The 21,333-nt window shown below is 48.3% G+C and overlaps 1 protein-coding gene and 1 long non-coding RNA gene across 2 annotated transcripts; one reads left to right on the top strand and one right to left on the bottom strand.

Annotated features, from left to right (window-relative positions):
• Positions 1-2,941: 2,941 nt before the first annotated feature.
• Cd300lb (CD300 molecule like family member b) lies at positions 2,942-14,689 on the bottom strand. Its single transcript, XM_021635122.2, has 4 exons — positions 14,538-14,689; positions 9,954-10,283; positions 7,725-7,815; positions 2,942-7,092 (listed from the first exon to the last, which is right to left on the bottom strand). The coding sequence occupies exons 1-4, from the start codon at positions 14,575-14,577 to the stop codon at positions 6,915-6,917; spliced, it is 639 nt and encodes a 212-aa protein (XP_021490797.2). The 5' UTR covers positions 14,578-14,689; the 3' UTR covers positions 2,942-6,914.
• Positions 12,042-20,681, top strand: LOC132655097 (uncharacterized). Its single transcript, XR_009592731.1, has 3 exons — positions 12,042-12,343; positions 19,490-19,610; positions 20,204-20,681. It is a non-coding gene; the product is annotated as an uncharacterized LOC132655097 (long non-coding RNA).
• The last annotated feature ends 652 nt before the right edge of the window (positions 20,682-21,333 follow it).

Here is a 21,333-nt window from a genome sequence, read left to right as displayed (position 1 = left end):
AGCTTCCTCTTCTTCCCCCACTGCTTGTCTCCAACAACAAACTTCTGGTGGTGGCTGCCATGCGGATTGCTCACGTGCCTTCGTAGAAGGGTACTACAGAAAGCCTGGAGCATGCAAGACGGCTCAGTGCTTGCTACCGTTTTGAGTTTAACACCGAGAAACCACGTTAAAAAGCTGGATGCAGCAGTGGGCTTTATGACCCTAGCACTGCTACTGTGAAATGGGAGGCAAAGACAGGACAATGCCACAGAAGCAGAAGAGAGGGAGTGGAGAGAAATATCTCTTGCTTACACGATAAGCAGCATGCATATGGCTTTCTGTGCACGCTCTACCAAGAACGCTGTCCTCCACATTGCATTCGTCACCCTTGATTCCAGGTCACTGCTTACCACTGCCTCTGGCTGGCCCATCCTCTCTTTGTGGTCAGGAAAGTGTCCTTCCATAAAGTCTTCAAGGAAAAGGTTCTGCATATTTATAGATGGGTAGGGAACACTTTGAGTTGGACCTTTTCTTCCCATAGTTGCTCTGTGGGATCAATTGAACCAGTCTTTACTGATCTTTGGTGTCCTATGGTGGGCAGTGGTGATATGGCACCTCTGTTCATCACAGTCAGGTGGAGGGCAGTGTTGATTTTCTGTTATCCTGACAAAACTATACGATGAGAGTTTTCCAGGATTAGTTGGTGTGGGAAGCAGACAGTGGCACACGATCTGTTCACAGCGAAGGACACATCACCAAATGAGTCCTTGGAAGACACACCAGAGTCCCCTCTCCTACATAGTGGAGAGAGTCCATCATGGGTGACATCTTGTTGCATCTCTGATAACCCAGATAAATGGCTAATGACTGATGGATAAGAGCAATGTCCAAGGTGCTGGTGAGATGGCTCAGTGGTTAAGAGCACTGTCTGCTTTTGCAGAGGACCTGGGCTCAATTTCCAGTGCCCACATGGTGGTTCACAGTCATCTATAACTCTAGGTTCAGGGATGCTTTGGTGCGTGTTCTGGTCTCTCGTTGTGATGTGTCCCTGTGGGGGTAGGATAAGAGAGCAAAAGTGGCTTTTTCACACAGACTAAGGGGCAGGACCCAGGCAGCTTGTGAGAAGTCCAAGAACAGAGCTGGGTTCCAGCAAAGCTTGTGTAGGGGCCTCCTGCCAACTGCCACGCCGGGACAATGCACACCATTTTGTCTGAGTGTGAATTGGCAGAGGATGAAACCCCAGCTGGAAGGTGTTCACAGCCATCTGGTCACCTTTAAAGGTGATCCTATGAGTCTGAACCAGCCAACAAAAGCTCGAGGGAGACGTGGAAAGAGGGGCCCTTGGAATGTTCTGGAAGAGATGGCTCATTTCTTCCTTGGAAGTCGTTGGGGTCAGGTGTGATGACTGTGTGCAACGTGCTTCCTGGGAACCCGGAGGGGTCAGTGTTCGGATGAAGATAATGATGAGGCGACAGGCAGAGAACGGGAAGGAACTTGCATCAGTCCCCCACAGAGGCCAAACAAACCAGCCTGAAGTCCTGCGCAGTTAACAGGGAGTGCGAAGAGGAAGTGGTGCTGCCCTGAGCCAAATGCCCAAACAAGGAGGCAAGGGCTGGGGGGGGCGATCTAGAGTGCGGGGCAGAAGAGAAAGCTGAGCCTATTCAAGGGGGGGAGCTAAATGTGAGACATTATTGCGCTGGATCCAAAACTGCCCATCTGTGGGCAAAGTCAAAACATGAGCAAAAAGAGAATGGTTAAGAATATAATGGGGGGGAGGGAGGCTAAAGAGTTGGCTCCAAGATTAGGAGCACTGGTTGCTCTTGCAGAGGACCTGGGTTCAGTTCCTAGCACCCACATAGCTGCTCAGAACCATTGGTAGTTCCAGTTCCAGGGGATATGGTGCCCACATTTTGCTTCTGTGGTACCAGGCATGCATGAAGCACGTGTATATGCCTGCACACAAAACACTCATACTTGCCAAGTAAAAAATAAATATTAATATTTATGTATACATTACCTTATTGCTGACGACATCACATAATGAGGTTGCAGGAGACAGAGGAATCAAGCTGGAACTGAGCTGAAAGCATCTTCTTGGAAGCTAATAGTGCAGGAAAGTGCTACGCAGGCTGTGAGGGAGACTTACCCTGAATATTACAATGTCAATCTGTCGGACAGTATAGACTCACTGCTGCAAGAGCAGCATGGCTGCTTTGGGGGTAACCAGCCACTATCTGCTTGGATTTGAGGCCCACTTCACAGGAGGGCGTGAAAGCCTAGTTCTGTATGTACACTGGATCAAAAGCGCTCTGATATTTTGCCAAATGGACACAAAGTCAAACTGCTCTACATATTTGTGCTTCTGGATATAGACTAGTGCTGCTCTTGGCCTTGATCAGAGAGGAAACTCATGCCCGGTCAAACTACTGAGAATGAGTGACCCTGGGTAACCATCCCTAAACAGGCCATCTGTATCACTCCCCTCTAAGGCCCAGGGAACACGGAGGAAGAATGGTTGGAAAGAGTGTAAGAGTGAAATGCTGTCCTCTGGGCAGGATGCAACCATTGAAGTCATGAACATACAGCAGCTGTGGCCACCTACACAAGACCCCCAAAAGGAAGAGGGGGCTAGCAAGACTGAGATGAGAGTGGCAGAGGTCAGCGGGGATGAATGTGACAGTACACTGGACACGTTATAAAACTGTCAGAATGATTTTAAGATTTAACTGGAAAGCAGGCGGGATGTAGCTTAGTTGGTAGCGAGCTTGTCTGGGCTGAATTCCCAGCACCACATAAAACTGCACAGGGAGGTGCACACCCATGATCCCAGCGGTTTTGAGGTGGAGGCAGGAAGATCAGGAGTTCAAGGTCATCCTCACCTACATAGCGAACTGGAGGCCAGCCTAGGATATGTGAGACTCTGGCATAAACAAACAAACAAACAAACAACAATCCAAAAAAATAAAAGGAAGAATATTTATTCACTTAGCAAAAACAATGTTGTCAGTTTGGTATGTGACGGCCTATTTTATACCCACACGTATATGCCTTAGTCTTCTTATAAAAAATGAAATCCACTACCTCCCCCTTTCAGCCAGCTTGTTTCAAGTCATGCTTCCCCCGTCATAAATTATCCATAATTTCATATTGACAAAAGAGCAACACTCTTTTTAAAAAACGTTTTAACGATTTATTTTTATTTTATGTGCATTGGTGTTTTGCCTGCATGTATGCCTGTGTGAGGGTGCCAGATCTCCTGGAACTAGAGTTACAGACAGTTGTGAGCTGCCATACAGGTGCTGCGAGTTGAACCTGGGTCTTCTGGAAGAGCAACCAATGCTCTCAACCACCTGGTCATCTTTCCAGATGCTGAGCAACACTATTTTTAAAAACTTTTTATTGATTCTTTGAGAGTTCCGCGTCATCCACCCCAGGCCCACTCATCTCCTGTCCTTCTCATATCAGCCCTCCAGCCTTGCAACCTCTCCTCCCCCCAATAAAAAAAACACCCCCAAACAAACAAAACAAAACAAAGCGTAGAAAACATCTCATCGTGGAAGCTGAAGTGTGTCACAGAGTACATCCCTCTGCACACATCTTCACTTGCAAATGGTCATTGGTCTGGTTTGAGATCTCTGGCTTCTGTGACCCCATCAATACCGGATCCTCCCCGGGACTCCTCCTGGTCATCCTGTGGTTGCCCCGTGTCATGGAGACCCTGCAGCTTTGGACCAGCAGGACTGACCTTTCTATGTGCCCCAGCGGTTCACAGAGGATGTAGATGTTGGAGTGGGCCAACTCAAAGCCCTGGATCTGGGCCCTGGTGGGAGCTGAGCTGGTCAGCCCACCAGCTCTCCCTTATCTGCACCACCAGGGCGAGCTCTCCAGCACTGCTCAGGCTAGGCCACCCAGTGCCGTCATCAGCAGGAGGCAGGGTCGGCTCACCTGCACCCAAGCCTCCTGGGCCAGCTCAGCTGTGCTGCCCAGTCAAAGCACAGGGCCCACTCTCTCTAGTGCTGCAGCCAATGAGAGGCAGAGCCAGCTCTTCTGCCCTCATTACCCACTGAGCAACACTCTTAGGAGGATATAAAGAATAGTTACAGAATGTTTGAAAATAATATATTTGAAAAGAGATTTTATCTAGATGCAATAAAAGTTTTGATTTTTTTTTTTTTTGTAAACTCTGTTATGTTATATAAACATGTTTTTGTTTTAATCCCAAGTGTGGGTTTTTAGTTTGGGCTTTACTTTGTCCACAGCTGATGATTGTCTCATGTGGGCGTGGTCTTTGACAGCTGTTAACAGCCTACCTCATCAGGCACAGAGAGGCTCGTGGCCCAGGGCTCTGAAGATATAAATTATGAAAACCCAGAAAGAGAAAGTATGGCATGAAGTGGCGGTAGTTTGGAGAGACCAGAAATGCTTCGTGGCACAGTGGGTTGGAGGAGTGAGATGGAGGAGGCTGCTTGCTGCTGTTGTAGTTGACAGATAATTGGTATAGCCCTAAAAGAACCCATTGACCCCAAACAGCTGGGAGAAGTAAGGGGATCTGTGCCCTGTCTCTCTACTAACCTTCTCTCCTATCTAGGGTTGAGGGGTTGGAAGAGAGGGCTTTAAAGAACCCCAAATAAAGTAGAGTTTAAAAATGAGCGCAACATCTAGAATATACAGAAAAACAACCTGACTGAAAGGTGGAGCAAGGGGAGCTGGATGACAGGTCAGCTGTTAACAACACCTCCGCTCTTGCAGAGAAACCAGCACACACATCAGATGGCTCAGTTCCACCCGTCACTCCAGTCCCAGGAGATCTGACACCCTCTCATGACCTCTACAATCACGACACTCATGGCACAAAGCCATACACAGATGCGCATAATTAAGGAGTAAAAATTAAAACAAAAAAAGGGGACTTTTAAAAAAATGCACAAAAGACTTAAATAGTAAGATGTAGCAGGACACCCAACATCTCTAATTACCAGAAAAATAATATAAACTGAAACATCTGGAGAATCTAAAATTTCCACCAACAGTGCAGCCATTGAGGAAAGTGATATCGAGACAATTAAAAAAAAATTACAAAAAGAATTGCCACATGACCCAGAAATAGTACTCTTGGGGATACATGTTAGATACTTGTCTCACGGCTGCATCAAAACACCTGACAAAAGCAACTTAAGGTAGGGTTTATTTTGGCTCACAGTTTGAAGGGCTACAGTCCTTTCGCATTGCAGGACAGCAGGAGTAGATCTGTCTGTCTGCAGGATCATGAGCTGGCTACTCACACTGTGTTCTCGGGAAGGAGCAAGAGATGGGCCAACGGGTGCCCGGTTTCAGTTCACTTTCTCCCTTTCCTCCTTTTTATTCAGTCTGAGACCCCAGGCCATAGGATGGTGAGAGTCCACATTCAGGGTGGGTCATCCCTCCTCAGTTAAACTTCTTTGGAAGGACCTTCTTAGAGAGGCTTAAAGGTGTGTCTCCTAGGTGATTCTAAATCCAGCAAAGCCAACAATCAAGATTAACCATCATGGCCATGTGCAAGAGAATTGAAGACGTGATAACAATACACCTGTGCCCATTGTAGCTCATTGTAACATTGTAACCAAGAGGTAGAAACAATCAAAATGTCCATGAGTATATGGGTGAATAAAGAAAGTGTGGTATATCCATTCAGTGGGATAGTATTCAGTATTCAGCATGTAACATAAAGGAATTCTGTCATCTGCTAGAAGATGGATGGTCCTTGAGGACATGATGGATGCTAACTAAAATGAAGCAATCCCAGAATGACAAATGCCTCATGATTCTACTCAGGGGCATTTAGCAAAGCTCATAAGGGAAAAAACCAAAATGGTGGTAGCCAGGGCCTGGTGAGATGGTGTGGGGGTGCATTGGGGGAGGGTTGCTCAGTGGGCTTAGAGTCTGAGTCTTGCAAGACAAGAATGTTCAGAGATCTGCTGCCTTTACAATGTGCACGTCAGCTCTGTGCTGTGCACGGGAAATGCCGAACAAAAGGGCAGAGTTCAAGTTAGGGTTCTTCACCCATCCCCAACTACAGTTAAAGGCAGAAGAGCCCTGTGATAAGGGGACCATTCTTACTGCCTCCACCTTCCTGGCTGGTGCTGTTGGTAGTCACTGTTGAGCTGCCCTTGACCTGGCTTCCTCTGCAGTCAGATGCGTGCAGTGTGGGCCTTGAGGAGGACCCGGGAAGCAGGGAGACACGTGACTCTCTCTGCCTTCTGTGCCCTCTTTGCTGCTCTCCCCTGGCTAACTTTTGATTAAAACCAGCATGTCATGAGCCTGTGCAGCCTGAAGATCTATCTAAGGTTGTGCAGCCTTCCGTTCTCAGTCATGGAACAAAACACACCTGCCACAGCTCCCCGGGGCTGAGTCACGGATTCCTGAGTTCTCTACATTCCAGACCCTGGGCCTGTCAGGCAGCCTTTCCTCCTCACCTTTCCTCAGAGACGCAGGGTGGGTTCAGTGCCCCGCACACAGAAAGAATGGACACTTGCTCCACTCTCACTGAGTTTTCTATGACCGAGTCATAGGGTAAACAATCTAGCCACACCACTGAGTCCCTTCCGCTTGTCTGTGCTCTGTCTCAGGCTTGGCACAGGCTTTTTCAGCAGGGCACACACAGCTGTCTTTCCTGCAGCTTGGGCTTCATTCCATCAGTTCTCATCCTGGGCTGACCACAGGGGGTGGATAGGGTGGGGCTGATGAGGATGTAAAGGAGGAATGAGGTTCTGGTCCTGCAGGTGTAATGATAAGCCAGGAAGGGCCTGAGCTGTGGCCCCACGGGTACGAAAAGTGGAGAGCATGCCTGGCCAAACCCTCTGGCACCAGCCTCCATCACTATCCACTGAGGACTTAAGGAATTTCTTTCCTGACCGTGGTCTCCTCTGGAATGGGCATCCAGAATGGGAAGGCTCTGCTTATCCAGTCAAAGGAGAAATGTCTTTGGCCAGAAGTTCAGAGTCCAGATTGCTACAGAGAGTGTGTCTCCACTGATCATCAGGGACCCTCTGAGTTGACCTTTTCAGCCAGAGGACAACACCAGCCAAGATGAGCAAGGCAGGCACCTTCAAAAATACCAGGAGCATGTAATGGGTCCTGTGAGAAAGACACAGCCATTAGCATCTTATGCCCCATCATACCCCCTCCCCCAGCATGGGGAAGTCAACAGCCAGCTCATCAGGGCCTGAAACTGGAGGCCCATGTCCTACTTGAAAGATTCCCCTAGGGACCTTCTCCAAAATCCACCCAACCATGAGGGCTCCTCAGTGACTTCAGATGGTCTTGGTAGGGCCTTTCCTCTTGTCCTAATTTTATCTTCCTGGGGCTCTTCTTTCCCACAGAATCCCTCAACCTAGCAGAATCCTGAGTTCTCTATATCTGCATTGTGTTTGCTTACTCTGCCCTCAACACTGGCTCCAGGTTAGCAAATCACTCTCTCTGACCTGTTCCTACGATAAGACCGAGACCGTCTCTCCCCCTTGCCACAGTGCCACCAGGGCTTTTTGGATCAGTTAGCTGGGCAGTGATGGACAGCTCTGCAGAGCAGTTTCCTGGTGGGGCTGAAAGGGACTATGATGGGTAGGAAGTGCCAGGGGCAGAGGTGGCTTGGGACCTTGAGTCTTGACTATGACAATCAGTGGTGGTAGTAGAACATGGGCAGGAGTTCCCAGGCTTGGCATCCCTATAGGAGGAACCTGTGTAGAGGAAGAAGAGACCTCAGGACTCACCTCCTCTGCACGTCAGAAGATACCATGTCTGCACTGCTCTCCACAGTGGGCCAGGGAAATAGCTTAGAAGTAGACAGGGCATCTTTTCCCACTAGACATAAGCAAAGATGGCCATAGGTTATGGAGCAGATTGGGGTGGTTCATGCAAGGCTCACAATAGCACCTCTATCCAACCAGCCCTCTCTGGGTATCTCAGTCAGGGCTATGATTGCTACAATGAAGCACTATATATGACCCAAACAAGTTGGGAACGAGCTTATTTGGCTTACACTTCCACATCATAGTCCATCACTGAAAGAAGCCAGGGCAGGAACTTGCACGGGGCAGAAACCTGGAGGCAGGAGCTGATGCAGAGGCCATGGATGGGCGCTGCTTACCGGCTTGTTCCCCATGGCTTGCTCAGCCTGCTTTCTTATAGAATCCAAGACCACCAGCCCAGGGATGGCTTCCATCATAATGGGCTGAACCCTCTCCTGTCAATCACTAATTCAGAAAATGCTCTACAGGCTTGCCTGCAGACTTGTCTTATAGAGGCATTTTCTCAATCGAGGCTCCATCTTCTGCAGCGCGTGTAACTGGTGTCCGGTTGACATAAAACTATCCGGCCCATCAGGAGACCTTTCTTCTCCTGAATTAGGAAGCCTCTTCTCTTTGATGCAGTCCTTTGGCTTCTATCCCGTTGTCTGACTCCAAATAAGCCATTTCAACCAACATTTTTATTAATAAGAGATGTGACAGGGAGATACAGAAATTAAAGAAGAGCAAGACTGTAGTTTATTCTGGGTGGAAGGGAAACACATTACAGTCTCCTTTCACTTGTTTTGGTTGGGGGCAAGAATCTCTGTTCCTTTCCAGATAGTACCCGAGTAAGGCTCAGGGACAGATGATCTCAGAAAGAAGCTTCTAGTGACTAGGATGATGAGTGACGAAGGGACCCCTGATGGTTAGTGAGCAAGAAGGCACACACTAGTTAAATCATGAACGACTATGAGGAAGGAAATGCCACTGAGAAGAAGCTATGGGGTGTCTTGTAGAGGGCAACTGGATCATGGATGCCTGAGTCCATCTCTGGCTTACCGTCATGCTTTGGGCTAGCTCTTGACCCACCAAGCTCATCTCTCAGAGGTTCTGGGTTTTAATCATGATTGGCAGATGATCAGAACTCTGGGTAACTCCACTCCTAACAATCCTCTGAGCAGACACAATCACCGTACAGGCTGGTGTCCTCTGTCCCCATGGACACTTAAGCTCCATGTGAGGCGCGTTCTTTGGTCGTTCTGTTTTTTGCCTGCATGTCTTAATCAACCCTCTTTGTGTCCCCACAGATCTCAGCTTTCCCTCACTGTTAGCTCTGGGGAGTCTTATTGGGGTGACCCTTTCTGGACCTCACTTCCCCCAGGAGGCAACTATGTCTCTCTCCTGCCTTCCTTGCTGCTTTCTCGAGAGCCAGTGGCTGCTGCGCTAAGGAAGGTCTGAGCATGACTAGTTGGGTGGAAGTGGGCAGGGCTGCTTTTCAGGCACCAACAGAAGGTCCTGAAGTCCCTCACTGAGGCTGAGGCAGGGAGAACCAGGGAAGAGCCAGCAGAACCAGGGAAGTCTCCGATTGTGATTTAGTAGCTGAGGCCTTCCTTTTTCTTTGAAGCATCCTCTAAACACTCTGCAAATCTCTTGGGTCTTTCTTCCCCCATGCTTAATCTTCTGTATTCATAGAATGCGGAAGTGGTCACCCAGAAAGTTCAGCTCCTCCAAAGCCGCCAGAGTCACTGTGGTTTGGCTAGTCCTGAACTTCAGCCCTCCCCCAGGATGCTTTAGCTACCCCCAACCCCCGTCCTTCATAAAGACAGGCCCAGGGTACAAGCTTTGGAAGACTAGAAACTTCTCAGCCTGATGTGCTGAGGACTTTTTCAGGCATCTGGGACCTACCCAAGGCTCCAGTGGAAGACTGCTGTGTAGCTCCAGGACAGCAGAGCAGCAGGACTGCACCACAGGTCCCAGAGGGGGATGTCTAAGCCCCAGCTCCACATCAGCATCGGCCAGTCAGGACGCATGTCAGCTAGACTCCTTGGAGAGATCTCCGGGACTCATCTTGGGCTGCTTTTCTTCCTTACTTCTGTCACCACCCTGTCTCATTTGTCTGTCTGTCTGTCTTTTATGCCCTCAGTCCTTTCTTTTCAGCCTTTTTAGTCCTGAGTGCCAGGACCTTGTGGTATCCCACGGGAAAGTCCTTACCTGAGTAAACGGCCACTTTAATTCTGGTCCCACGGTCAGTTCCAAATTTTTCGATACCACACCAGTAAGTGCCTGTATCATTTTGCTTGAGCATCTCCATGGTAACCTGGAATGAGTTATCCCTCCGATTGTCCCTGATGGACAACCGGCCGCTCTTCTTTTCTTTTTCTGATCCTGTGGTTTGGATGAGGATCCTGCAAGTGCTCCACTGTGCTCCCCGACACCACCACTTGTTGTAGTTTTGCCATCTTGAGCTATAACGACATTTCACGGTCACTGACCCCTGCTCTGGGCCTCTCACGAGTGCTGGGCCTTGGATGGAGAAACAGCCTGGAAAATAAAATGGCAGGATATGGCTTCTGCTCCTTTAAGCCAACCCAATGTCCTAAGGATTAGATAAGGTTCCTGGTCACCCACCCCAGCTGAGGTTCAGTTTGCTATTAACCCCTTCATTCCTGTGTCATGGCCTCTCCAGACTCCATCTTCCCAGGCCTCCTGCATCACGTGACACTTCTGACTTCCTGTCACCTTTTCCATGTCCTCTTGCCATAGTCCTCATCTGATCGCCTCCTCCTCTGACCATTCCACTCTGTGACCTTTCCCTTATCCCTCCCTTCTGGATCTTAGAGTAATCAGCGGTGTTCGAGTAAGTGTCCAACAACCCTCTATCTAGGTTTAAAAATGTTTTGTTTAGTAACATCCCCCAATCTCTGTGGTGTAAATGTCCCCACTGTGACTGACTCTCAATGAAAATGGAGCTGAGCTGAGAGGTCTCAAGCCAAGTCTTGGGAGCCATTGTGAGCTGGCTCTACATGTGGCGGGGAAAGCCAGGACACGAGGTACTTTCCTCCTGGCTGTGCCAAAAATGCCTGACAAGCACCTGAAGGAAGAAAGCAGCTTGTTTGTTTGTTTGTTTTAGTTCTGATTCTTGACTTAAGGGTTGCATCAGTCAGTTACACCCATCATGGCAGGGGTGCTAGGGTGTAGGAATGGGAGGCAACTGGCCTCATGGCATATGCTGTCAGGAGGCAGAGAGGACAGCTGGAGCTCAGCTTGCTTTCTCATGGAAAAAAACAAAACAAAACAAACCTCAATCCAGCCTCCCAGTACATGGCGTGGTGCTATCCCCATTCAGGGGCCTCTTCCCTCCTCACTGAAGTCCCTGGACACACATCTGTACCAAGATGTGTGTCTCCTAGGTGACTCTAAGTCCAGTCAATCTGACCATAAGGCATCACACCCAGGGCCCTCCCTCTAGCCTTCTTGCCTTCACAGACAGAATGCCCCGTGCCTCCGGTTCTAAGAACGCTTACAACCTGATGATTTCCAAGTGACATTTGTAACCCAAATGTTCCCCTTGGGTCTGGACCCCCATTCCAAACACTCACCATACATCACCACCTCTCCCACAGAGCGCACCATGCTGCTTGTGGGAGCCTTCCTTGACCATCTCTCCGCTTTAGACGTTAGTCTCCATGCGTGGGGCAGGCTTGCACAATAGGCCGTCGCCCCTCACGCCTTATCCCTGGAGCTAATTTAGTTTTGTTAGAGGACTGCGTCTATGGTTGATAGAGTACCCCTTCCTCACAGACAGTGTAGCTCTGGAACTCACTACATAGACCACGGTGGACCCGAATTCACAGGACTCGTCTGCCTCTGCCTACCGAGTGCTGACTGCTGGCAGTCAGTGAGATGGATAGGTGAGTAAAAGCACTTGTGGCACAAACTTGGAAACCCAGGTTCAGGCTCTGCAACCCACGTGTGTGGAAGGCGAGAAATGACGGCACAAAGTTTTCCTCTGACCCCCACACAAGGTCTGTGGCAATCACTACACACTAAAGAAAACAGCAGAAAAGACCCTTCAAAGTACACATCCCTGTCTGAAGTTTTAAAAAGAAAAAAAAAATAAATAAAGGCATTTACAAGTGTGGTGAGGGATATCAGGATAAGATTGTCCTGGGTTATCCTATGTGTCCTGATGAATCAGTGTTGAGGCATTCTGTCACTGGCCTTGAAGAAGAGGAGAGGGCAGGGGCCAGCAGACACGTGAGAGCTTTTGGAGGAAGCCAGCTCCGGAAGGAACTCAGCCTCACTGAGACTACTGTGGACTCTTGGTCTTGGAAGCTGAGCTGTTCTGGGCCACAGGAGAGGCACTGCAAAGAGCTCACACCCCTCGGGAGCCTGATAGGAGAATTAGCATCTACATCCATCTCTCCTCTTCTTCCCCTTGCAAGTGGTGGGTGAGCAGTTCAGCCAGCTCCACCCTGGAGATGCCAATCCGAACCTTACATCTCTGCCGCCACAGTCCAAGGAACACAGCGACAGCGCAGAGTGTGTGAGCTTTGCCAGCCGAGGGGCACATCTGCTATGGCATCGTTGAGAAACCCTGGGTAAGTTACCCAACCTCACTGAGGCTCACTTCCCCCTTTGCACAGCTGCCACGCGCCTTGCAGCTGCACACTGGCTGCCTAAACCTCATGTAAGCGCCTAATACTGGACGCTGGGGGCCATTTGGCCAGCATGGCCCTCATCTGGTACCCAGATCTTAGCAGTAGCATTCAGGAAAATCCAGCGCATCCTTCTTCCAATTCAGATCACTGCCCAGGACCAGCCTGAGCCTGTCTCCTCCTTAGCCGCACCCAGCATTCCAGCTCCTCCCCTGCCCCAGAGTGACTTAAAAACAAAAACAAAAACCACTTTGTTTCTGGCATCCATGTCTTATTGAAAACTAGCTTTAAGTTCTTGTTAGTGTCATGTCTTGCTCTTCCATAGCCACCTGCGCTTTTCTCTTTCCCTAACCCCAGTGTGCTCTTAAGACTGTGGGCTTAGTCCTGCCCAGACAACCCTCATCCTGCCCTCCCTCCACACCTTCTCCAGGCCAGACCTCTTTCCAGCGCTTCATCCTCTTCTCGGAGCTGCCTTCTCCTGTTGGCCTCCTTTCGTCTGGAGCCTGAGTACTTCATTTAAGGCACCTATCTCTTTCCCTAGCCCTCGATATGTTTCTCACTCCCAAAGCACAGAGGTTCTGTGTTTATTTTTTCCCTCTGTCCATCCCCAACCCCAGAGTTTTGCTCAGTTTCTAGTGCATGGTGGGTACCACTAAAGCTGTTGGTTATTTTTGTAAAGAATCTGTGCATTTGTGGTCAAGCACACAGTCATTCCAGTTCTAGGATTAATATAGACACTGGAGTGCAGGACATTAACCTCAGGACTGACGTAACAGTAAACACCTGGAAATCTCAGTGACCATCAGTAGGGAATGGGAAGTTCTGACATACCGACAGTGTATTAGCTAAAAAGTAAAGAGCAATGTCCAAACAATGACAGGAAAGGTGTTCAAAGCACATTATTATCAGATTATTTTTTAAAGTTACCCAAGAAAGTGAGTACAGTGGCACATGCCTTTAACCCCAGCATTTTGAGAGGCAGAGACAGGAGGAGCTCTATGAATTCGAAGCCAGCCTGGTCTACAGAATGAGCTTCAGGCTAGTCAGGAATACACAATGAAACCCTGTCTCAAACAGGGGAGTGGGTGGGAGGGGAGATGGGTCATCGGTCAAGAGCACTGGCTGCTCCACCAGAGGACCCAGGCCCAAGTCCCAGCTCCAACATGGTAATTTGCAACCATCCATAACTCCAGTTCCAGGGGATCTAGTAATCTCGTTCTAGTTTCTGCAGTTAGCAGGCACACACATGGTATAGTAACATACATGCAGGCAGAACGCTCACACACAAAATAAAATTAAAACTAAGACCCTTCAGTGAACGGTCTCAGTGTGCGGCATCCTAAGAGTGTGCCTGCCTGTGGGTGGGGGATGAGCCTGGAGGTGTGGGCAGGGCGTGACTGTGTGCAGGTGTGCGCCTCTGAGTGTACTGGGAAATGTTGATGTGTGAGTGAGAGCAAATGTGCAAGCCATGGCATAGCTCACTCCTGGCCCAGTTGGCCTCAGGGAGAGCCTGATGTTGAGAATTGCAGAGTGGGCGGCTGGGGGCCTGGAACTCAGGGGCAAGCTAGGGGATGCAGGCATCCGCGATCGCCACTCATCGTTTCTCCTTTTGCATTTGTGAACTCACATTTCTCCAGTGCTCCCTCAGTGTCCTGCCCCCTGAGTGCTCCCTTTGCATGGTGTGCCGTCCTCTCTAAGCCTGTAGCCCTCCCCCCCCCCCCACGCTCTGCCCTCTCCCTGCAGTGCATGCTCTGCTTGCTGCAAGGTCAGTGACATGTGCCTTCTCCTGGGGCGGCAAGGAACAGGCCCAGGAGGGCTTTCTGTAGCTCCCTCGGTGGTAGCAGCTCCCTCCCCCGAGCGCTCCTTTGTTGTACTTCCTCCTGATATTAATTCTTGCTCTAAAGCATGTCTCACCCACCAGAGCATCTGGAATCTCCTTTTATAGCCATCTCCATTTCTCCTTTCCCCTCATGTTCCCAGGTCCTGACATATTCCTGACAAGGTGTAGATCCTTTTGCTGAATGAAGCCAGAGCCACCCCACATTTCACTGAAGGTGGCATCTCTCCTTAAACCCAGGGCAGAGTCCTTCTGCTCTGTACCTGCAGTCCCAAGCCCCCAGGCCCTATCTGAACATACCTGGGAAACTGAGAAGAAGCAGAGCTGGGGACAGCCACATAGTCCTGTCTTCCCCCTCCACACTCCTTGACCTCCGGCCAGCAGTAAATCCAAATCCCAGCTGGCCACGCAAAGCACTGGAGAGCCCAGCTGGCCCCTTCTGCTCATCCAGGTTGCCTTTGAGTGTCTTACTCATATGCTTCCTTTTATAGAGTGGGTGTTTCCTGCTGTCAATTACTCAGCACAAGAGGCATCAGTTAATGGCAGAGTTGGGTCACTCAGTAAGAATGAGGAGGTCAGAGAACTGTGCAGCGTAAGCAAAAGCAAAAGTGGCAAGCCTGCAGACCAGTTGTAGGGATGTCTAGACTATTTGGTCTTGGGTTGAGAGGTTGAGCACTCTAGATATCAGATCCAGAAATGATCTATGCTATAATGATGGGCCCAACAGCTGAGCGTTCCCAGCTCAAGTGTTAGTGGGCTGGGCTCAGCAACCTGCATTCAATGTCTAATCCCCAGGCGATGGCGTTGCTTGGCTAGGTTTGGGAGACATAGCCTTGCCGGAGGAAGTATGTCACTTGGAGGATTCAAAGCCTCACACCATTCCCAGTTCACTCTCTCTGCTTCCTACTTGTTTCAAGGTGTGAGCTCTCAGCTGCTCCGTGTCTGCTGCCTCCCTGCCACGATTCCCTGCCACGATCAACTCCAATCCCTCTAGAGCAAAAGCCCCAGATAAATCCTTCCTTCTATAAGTTGCATGGTTGGGCTTTTTTTTTAAACAAAATATTTTCATTGATTATTTGGGAATTTCACATCACAAACTCTGATCATTCTCACTTCTCAGTCCTCTCAAGTCTTCCCCTTACCCTTGTGATTCCCCTGCCTTCAAAAAAAAAAAAAAAAAGAAAGAAAGAAAACAGATCCAAGTTGTGTTGTCTGTACACTCACTGGAGCATGGTCAACCTCCCTTTAACTGGCCAGCCCCTTAAAGAAAACTGAGTCCTTCGCCACCTGCACCCCAGCCAGAAGCCATCAGTTGTGGAGAGAGTCTCTCCAGCATCCTCATCGCAATTTTTCAGAGTTCTCTTCGATGGCTTTCTGTTTAGGTTGTTGTTTTTTGCAGGCTAAGGTGGAGTGGAGTTGTCACAGAATCTTACTATGTCGCTCCTTCTCAACTGTGAGTCTGCAGTCATTGATAACACTGCAAGAGCTTCCCTGCCCTTCGCAGTCAGGGGAGCATGGACCACGGACATCCACATGGTCTCTCTCCACTGACAGAACAGACCAAGGACATAAACACTGCCTTTGGCCACAGCATAGGCCATGGACACCGTTTATAGTCTTTGGTGGTAGCACAGGCCATTGGCAGCAGCAGGTCCATGGACATCAATATGGCTTCAGACAGTGGCGCAGATCATGGACATCTGCCTGGCCTTCAGTGGTAACACATATCTCGGACATCAACATGGCCAACAGCTGCTGTAGGACAAGACCATGGACATCCGCATGAACCTGGGGGTCAGGGGAGCCGGTCACAGATACCAACATGACCTCCAGGGCAGCATGGACCATAGAGATCTTTTGAGGAGGTCCTATTTAGAAAATGAACCATTCTTCATATTGGACATCCAGTCATGGCTCAGAATCATGGGAATCATGTGACTGGGCAAAGTGTTGCTCGGGCTCAACCTGTCGGCCTTCATCATCACAGCCCTCTCTCACACCTGTCACCTCCAATACATCTTTGGCTGAGCCTCTCCACTTTGCAGTCACTGCTCAATCCCTCCATCTTTCCCTCCTCTCCATATTTGTTTGTTGTAGTGACTCTGGCAAGTGCAGTGTGTCACGTAGTAATTCTTTTTTTTTTGGTTCAAACAGCTTTAAATACAAACATTCATTGCAGTGGGTCTTTGGTTCAAGGTTTCTGGTTTCTGAAACACCATAAATACTGGACCATTGCCGAGACTTGTCGATATCCTGCAGTTGTCCAGAGTCAGGGTGATGTTCTGGCCAGCCAGGGTGTCCGGAAGACAGGTTTTGGGGAGCTCCTGGCTGTGGCACACCTCCCCCTGCGGCTCACTGGCTCGACCTTTGTGCCTGTAGCCTGTGCAGCACCCTTCCCCTGCACCCTCTGTCTCCTCAGCGGCTCATGCTGTGGGCACACTGGCTGCCTAGGAACTGCCCTATCCAGTAACGCCATGTTTCCTAGGGAGCGCCAGGACACAGCACACCACCCTGTCCTTGATGCCAGCCGCTACTGCCCAGCGCTTTCCATCTCCCAGCAGGGCAAGCAGCATGGGCTGCAGCCAAGGTGGCTCCATGCTGGAGGCTGGCAGCTTTACCTTTGGTTCAAGGTTTCTGGTTCCTGAAGCACCATGAATTCTGGACCATTGCCCGTATCCTACAAGTATGTCCTTCTCCGCTAAGCTTGGCTCTGTTCTGCCAGCTTTCTTTCCAACTTTGTGATTCTACTTTTTAAAAGCATCTTCCCACAGACTCGCTTTTTTTTCTCAGTTATTCCAGAGCTATCACGGGCTATGCAGCCTCCTCTTTTGCTGCTGTGTCACCCTACGGAGACTCCACGGGTCTTCCAGACTCCCGAGAGTTCCAGCAGGCTAGGCCATCTTTGTTTTCTGTTGGGATGGTGTTTTATCACGGCAACAGAACACTAACACACCACGAAAAGACAAAAGAACTGGAAAGGAGCAAAATTTTATTATAATTGAAATGTCTACATGTATAAAATAATTTTTAAGATTTTATAAAACATGTTATGTGTGTGTATGTGTAATATATATATACATATATATATTGAGCAATTGAGCAAAGATCTACTTACCTGCAACGAATAACTTCAAATCAATTAAAAGAGACCATTTGGGGCTGGAGTGATGGCTCCCTGGTGAGAATTACTGTGAAAGCATGAGGCCCGAGTTTGGACTCCCAGCCCATGAAAATTAGGCTGACAGTGTGCGACTGTATCCCCACACAGGGGCGGGGAGCTGGGGACAAGGGGGTCTCCATCCAGTGGGCCAAGCTGAAAAGCTAGAGTGAGAGCAGGAAACCTGGCATACTCCTCTGGTATCTGAATGTGTGGGATGGCTGTGCATCTGCAAATACACATGTGCTCACCACACATACACACACATCCATCCATACACATACACACATAGATGCATACACATAACCCACCTCTCTCTCTCACACACAATGCCATTTAACAATAGTCTTTCCCTTTATGTGGCACTGGGATGAAACCCAGGGTTTTACGAACCGTAGGCAAGCATGCTACCATTGCGCCACATCTCCAGTCTAAAGACGCCATTTAAAATAACAATAAGGAGCTGGAGAGATGGTGCGGTGAGTAGGTGCACTGGCTGTTCTTCCAGAAGACCCAAGTTCTATTCCCAGCACCCACTTCAGGTGGCAAACAATCGCCTGTAGCTCTGGGGAGTTCTGACACTCTGATTTGACACAAACACAAAATGAGAAAGTAATAAAAAATACACGTGTGAACTAAAAACAAACATAAGGTGGCCTATTAGGCAAGAGCCACCTCCGACCTTCATGGACAGCTGCGCTCACATGCACACACCCACACACATCATACACACATATACATGATTGAAAATAAAAGATGGGGACTGGAGATCCACCCCCGTGATCCAGTGCACGCTGCTCTTCCAAGGGACCCGAGTTTGGTTCCCAACACCCACAACAGGTGGCTCTCACCCCCCTGTAACTCCAGCTCCAGGGATGTATCACCCTCTTCAGTTACCCAGGGGCACTTCACTCACGTGCATGTACCTGTGTGGGCCACACAAACACATACTTAACATAAATCTCTTAAACATCTTAAAACAAAACATAAGGCGTTCAAAAGCAAGTTTAAGAAACACACGAACAGGTTTCAAAGAGGAAATGGTTTATTAAAAACATTTTATTGTTCATTTTACATTTTATTTCTCGTGTGTGGGGGGAGGATGTGTTTGTTAGCGTGGGTGTGCAGCGTGGAAGGGCAACACAGCTTGGATGTGAGAGTCAGAGGACAACTTTGGGGAGGTGGTTCTCTCCTTCCACCATAAGTTCTGGGCATTGGACTCGGGGGGCCAGGCCTTCACAGTGAAGCTGATCCATCTCACCAACACTTAAAAGACATTGTCAAAGTTCCCAAATAATCCGTGTTACACTCCATGTTCATTGATAAGGAAGTTATTTTAAATACACATATGATGCACTGTGCTGCCTAGTTTTTATGTCCATTTGACCCAAGCTACAGTCATCTGAGAAAAGGGAACCTTGGTTGAGAAATGCCCCCATGCCAGGCATAGTTGCACACCTTTAATGCCAGCACTAGGGAGGCAGAGACAGGTGGATCTCAGGAAAAGCCGCCAGGACTACAGAGAGAGACTCTGTCAAAAGAAGAAAGAAAGAAAGAAAGAAAGAAAGAAAGAAAGAAAGAAAGAAAGAAAGAAAGAAAGAAAGAAAGAAAGGAAGGAAGGAAGGAAGGAAGGAAGGAAGGAAGGAAGGAAGGAAGGAGAGAGAAAGAAGGAAGAAAGAGAAAGGAAAAAAAAAGAAAAGAATGCCTCCTCCAGATGTAAAGAGCATTTTCTTTGTTAGTGATTGATGGGGGAGGGCCCAGCCTACTGCAGGTGGGGTCACTCCTGGGCTGGTGGTCCTGGGCTCTGTAAGAAAGCAGGCTTAGCAAGCCATGATGAACAAGCCAGTATGCAGCACCCCTCCAGGACCTCTGCATCAGCTCCTGACTCCAGGTTCCTGCCATGCTTGAGTTCCTGTTGTGACTACTTTTGATGATGAACTAACTGTACTATGGAAGATAAAGCAAAATAATTTTTCCCCAAGTTGCTTTTGGTTGTGGTGTTTCATTGCAGCAATTGAAACCCCCAACTGAGGTATGTACTCAAACTCAGAGTCCCACATAGACTTTTCAGAAGCTTTTCTTTCTCTGTTTAAAGGTTTATTTTACATGGATGAGTGTTTTGTCTGTCTGTCTGTCTGTGCACTATATAAGTGCAGTGCCTATGGAGGCCAGAAGGAGGCGTTGGACCCCTTGAGCTGCGTTGTGAGACACCCACTGTAAGTACCAAGAACTGAACTCAGTTTCTCTGTAAGAGCAGCCAGTGCTCTAACCATTGGGCCGCCTCTCTAACCCATATTTGATTTTCTTTTTAGGAACCTTGTTAAAGTTATTTTTATAAAACTGTGTTTGTTCTCAGTTTTTATTTTAACCCGCTATCACACAGAAAATCGAGATTCTTTTCTATTTGTTTAATACTAAGCTTCACAACACAATACCCGAGCAGTTATTACTCTATTCCTAACCCTCTGATCTAATCTGTTTTCCTCCCAGTGCACATTCCATAGATACTTGCACCTTATAGATTTTCTGCTCCAGCTCCATCTCGGCTGATATCTCTTAGACCTCTGCCATGGTTGAATCTCCTTCCTCCTCCTTCTCCATCACCTCCTCCTCTGGCTGGCAGGAAGTCCAGTCCTAGTCTCTCCCCTGCTCAGTAATTAGCTGTAATCTGCTTTCTTGGCTTAGGAGGAGACAATTGGGGAACAGTATTTACACAGCACTGAGACAGGAGCTTCTCAGAACAAGAGTTGCTAGACATGGGTGTTGCAGAAAAGAGCATTTGAATTACACAATAACCTTACGCCTACAGAACCTGACTGGCTCTTATCAAGATGTGAATAGAAGAGGACCTGGCCAGTGTTTATGAAGATTTCCTGATACCCAAGAAGAGGGACATGACACCAAGACTTGAAACTAAAGCTCTAGCCAGGAAACCACAGTTAATTAGTGTGAACCACACTGGTTCAGTGAAGACATCTGTGCAAGTCTGATGACCTAAATTCAGTTCTCAGAATTCATATAAAGGTGGAAGGAGAGAATTTATTTCACAAAGATCTTCACTGACTGCCAAATGTGTGCTGTGGCATGCACACGTAAACACACATCAGAAGCATATTCAATAGTAATAAATAAAAACGTAAGGAGTTAAAAATAAAAATCTTTACAAGAAAATACAGGAAAACGATTTGATTTTTAGGGGATCACCTCTTATTCTTGTTGTTATTATTCTCCTCTTCTTTATCTTCTTCTTATATTGTTTGTTTTTTGGAAAAATTTTATTTGCTTATTTTTATGTGCATGGGTGTTTGTGTGCCTTCTGGCATGTCTTTGTACCATGGCAGTGCTCACAGAGGCCAGAAGAGGGAGTTGGGTTCACTGGAAATGGAGTTGCAGAAGGTTGTGAGCTGCCTTATGGGTGCTGGGAATCCAAGGAGCAGCAGCCAGTGCTCGGAACTGCTGAGTCAGCTCTTCGGCTCCTACTTGGTTTTTGAGACAGGGTCCTAATGTAGCCTAAGATGACCTGGATCTTACTATGTAGCTGAGGGTGAAACTGCGGATTCTCCTGCCTGTACCTCTCAAGTGCTGGGATTATAGTCATGTGCTTGTCTTGGTATAAATATTTTCTTAAGTGAGAGGCAAAAGGCATCATCCGCAAAGGAAATAGTGACTAATTTGTTACATTATAATTAAAAGCCGTTTATTAAAAGATCTCTCTATATATGTATATATGTGTGCGTGTATGGAGAGATATATATTTGACATATATGGCAGTCTGTGGAGGTAGTTGCGTCCATAAAGTGCTTGCTGTGCACACATGAGGATTTGAGCTGAAGCTGCAGAAGCCACATAAAAAACACGTCTTGGTGATGTGTGCTTGTGATCGCAGCCGGCCATCTTGTGTTTTATTTCATAACAAAAGCAGGGTGGGACAGGGTGGAA

Source organism: Meriones unguiculatus, chromosome 7, assembly GCF_030254825.1.
Source record: "Meriones unguiculatus strain TT.TT164.6M chromosome 7, Bangor_MerUng_6.1, whole genome shotgun sequence".
NCBI lineage: Eukaryota > Metazoa > Chordata > Mammalia > Rodentia > Muridae > Meriones > Meriones unguiculatus.
The sequence above is the reverse complement of the archived record's forward strand: the minus strand, read 5'-3'. Positions and strand labels throughout refer to the sequence as shown.

Coding starts and splice junctions, on each gene's coding strand:
- Cd300lb (XM_021635122.2), bottom strand. CDS start 14,577: ATGTGGCTGTCCCCAGCTCTGCTTCTTCTCAGTTTCCCAG. Junction 10,284..14,537: donor GCTTCTTCTCAGTTTCCCAG/GTATGTTCAGAT, acceptor TTTATTTTCCAG/GCTGTTTCTCCATCCAAGGC. Junction 7,816..9,953: donor TAAAGTGGCCGTTTACTCAG/GTAAGGACTTTC, acceptor GCTTATGTCTAG/TGGGAAAAGATGCCCTGTCT.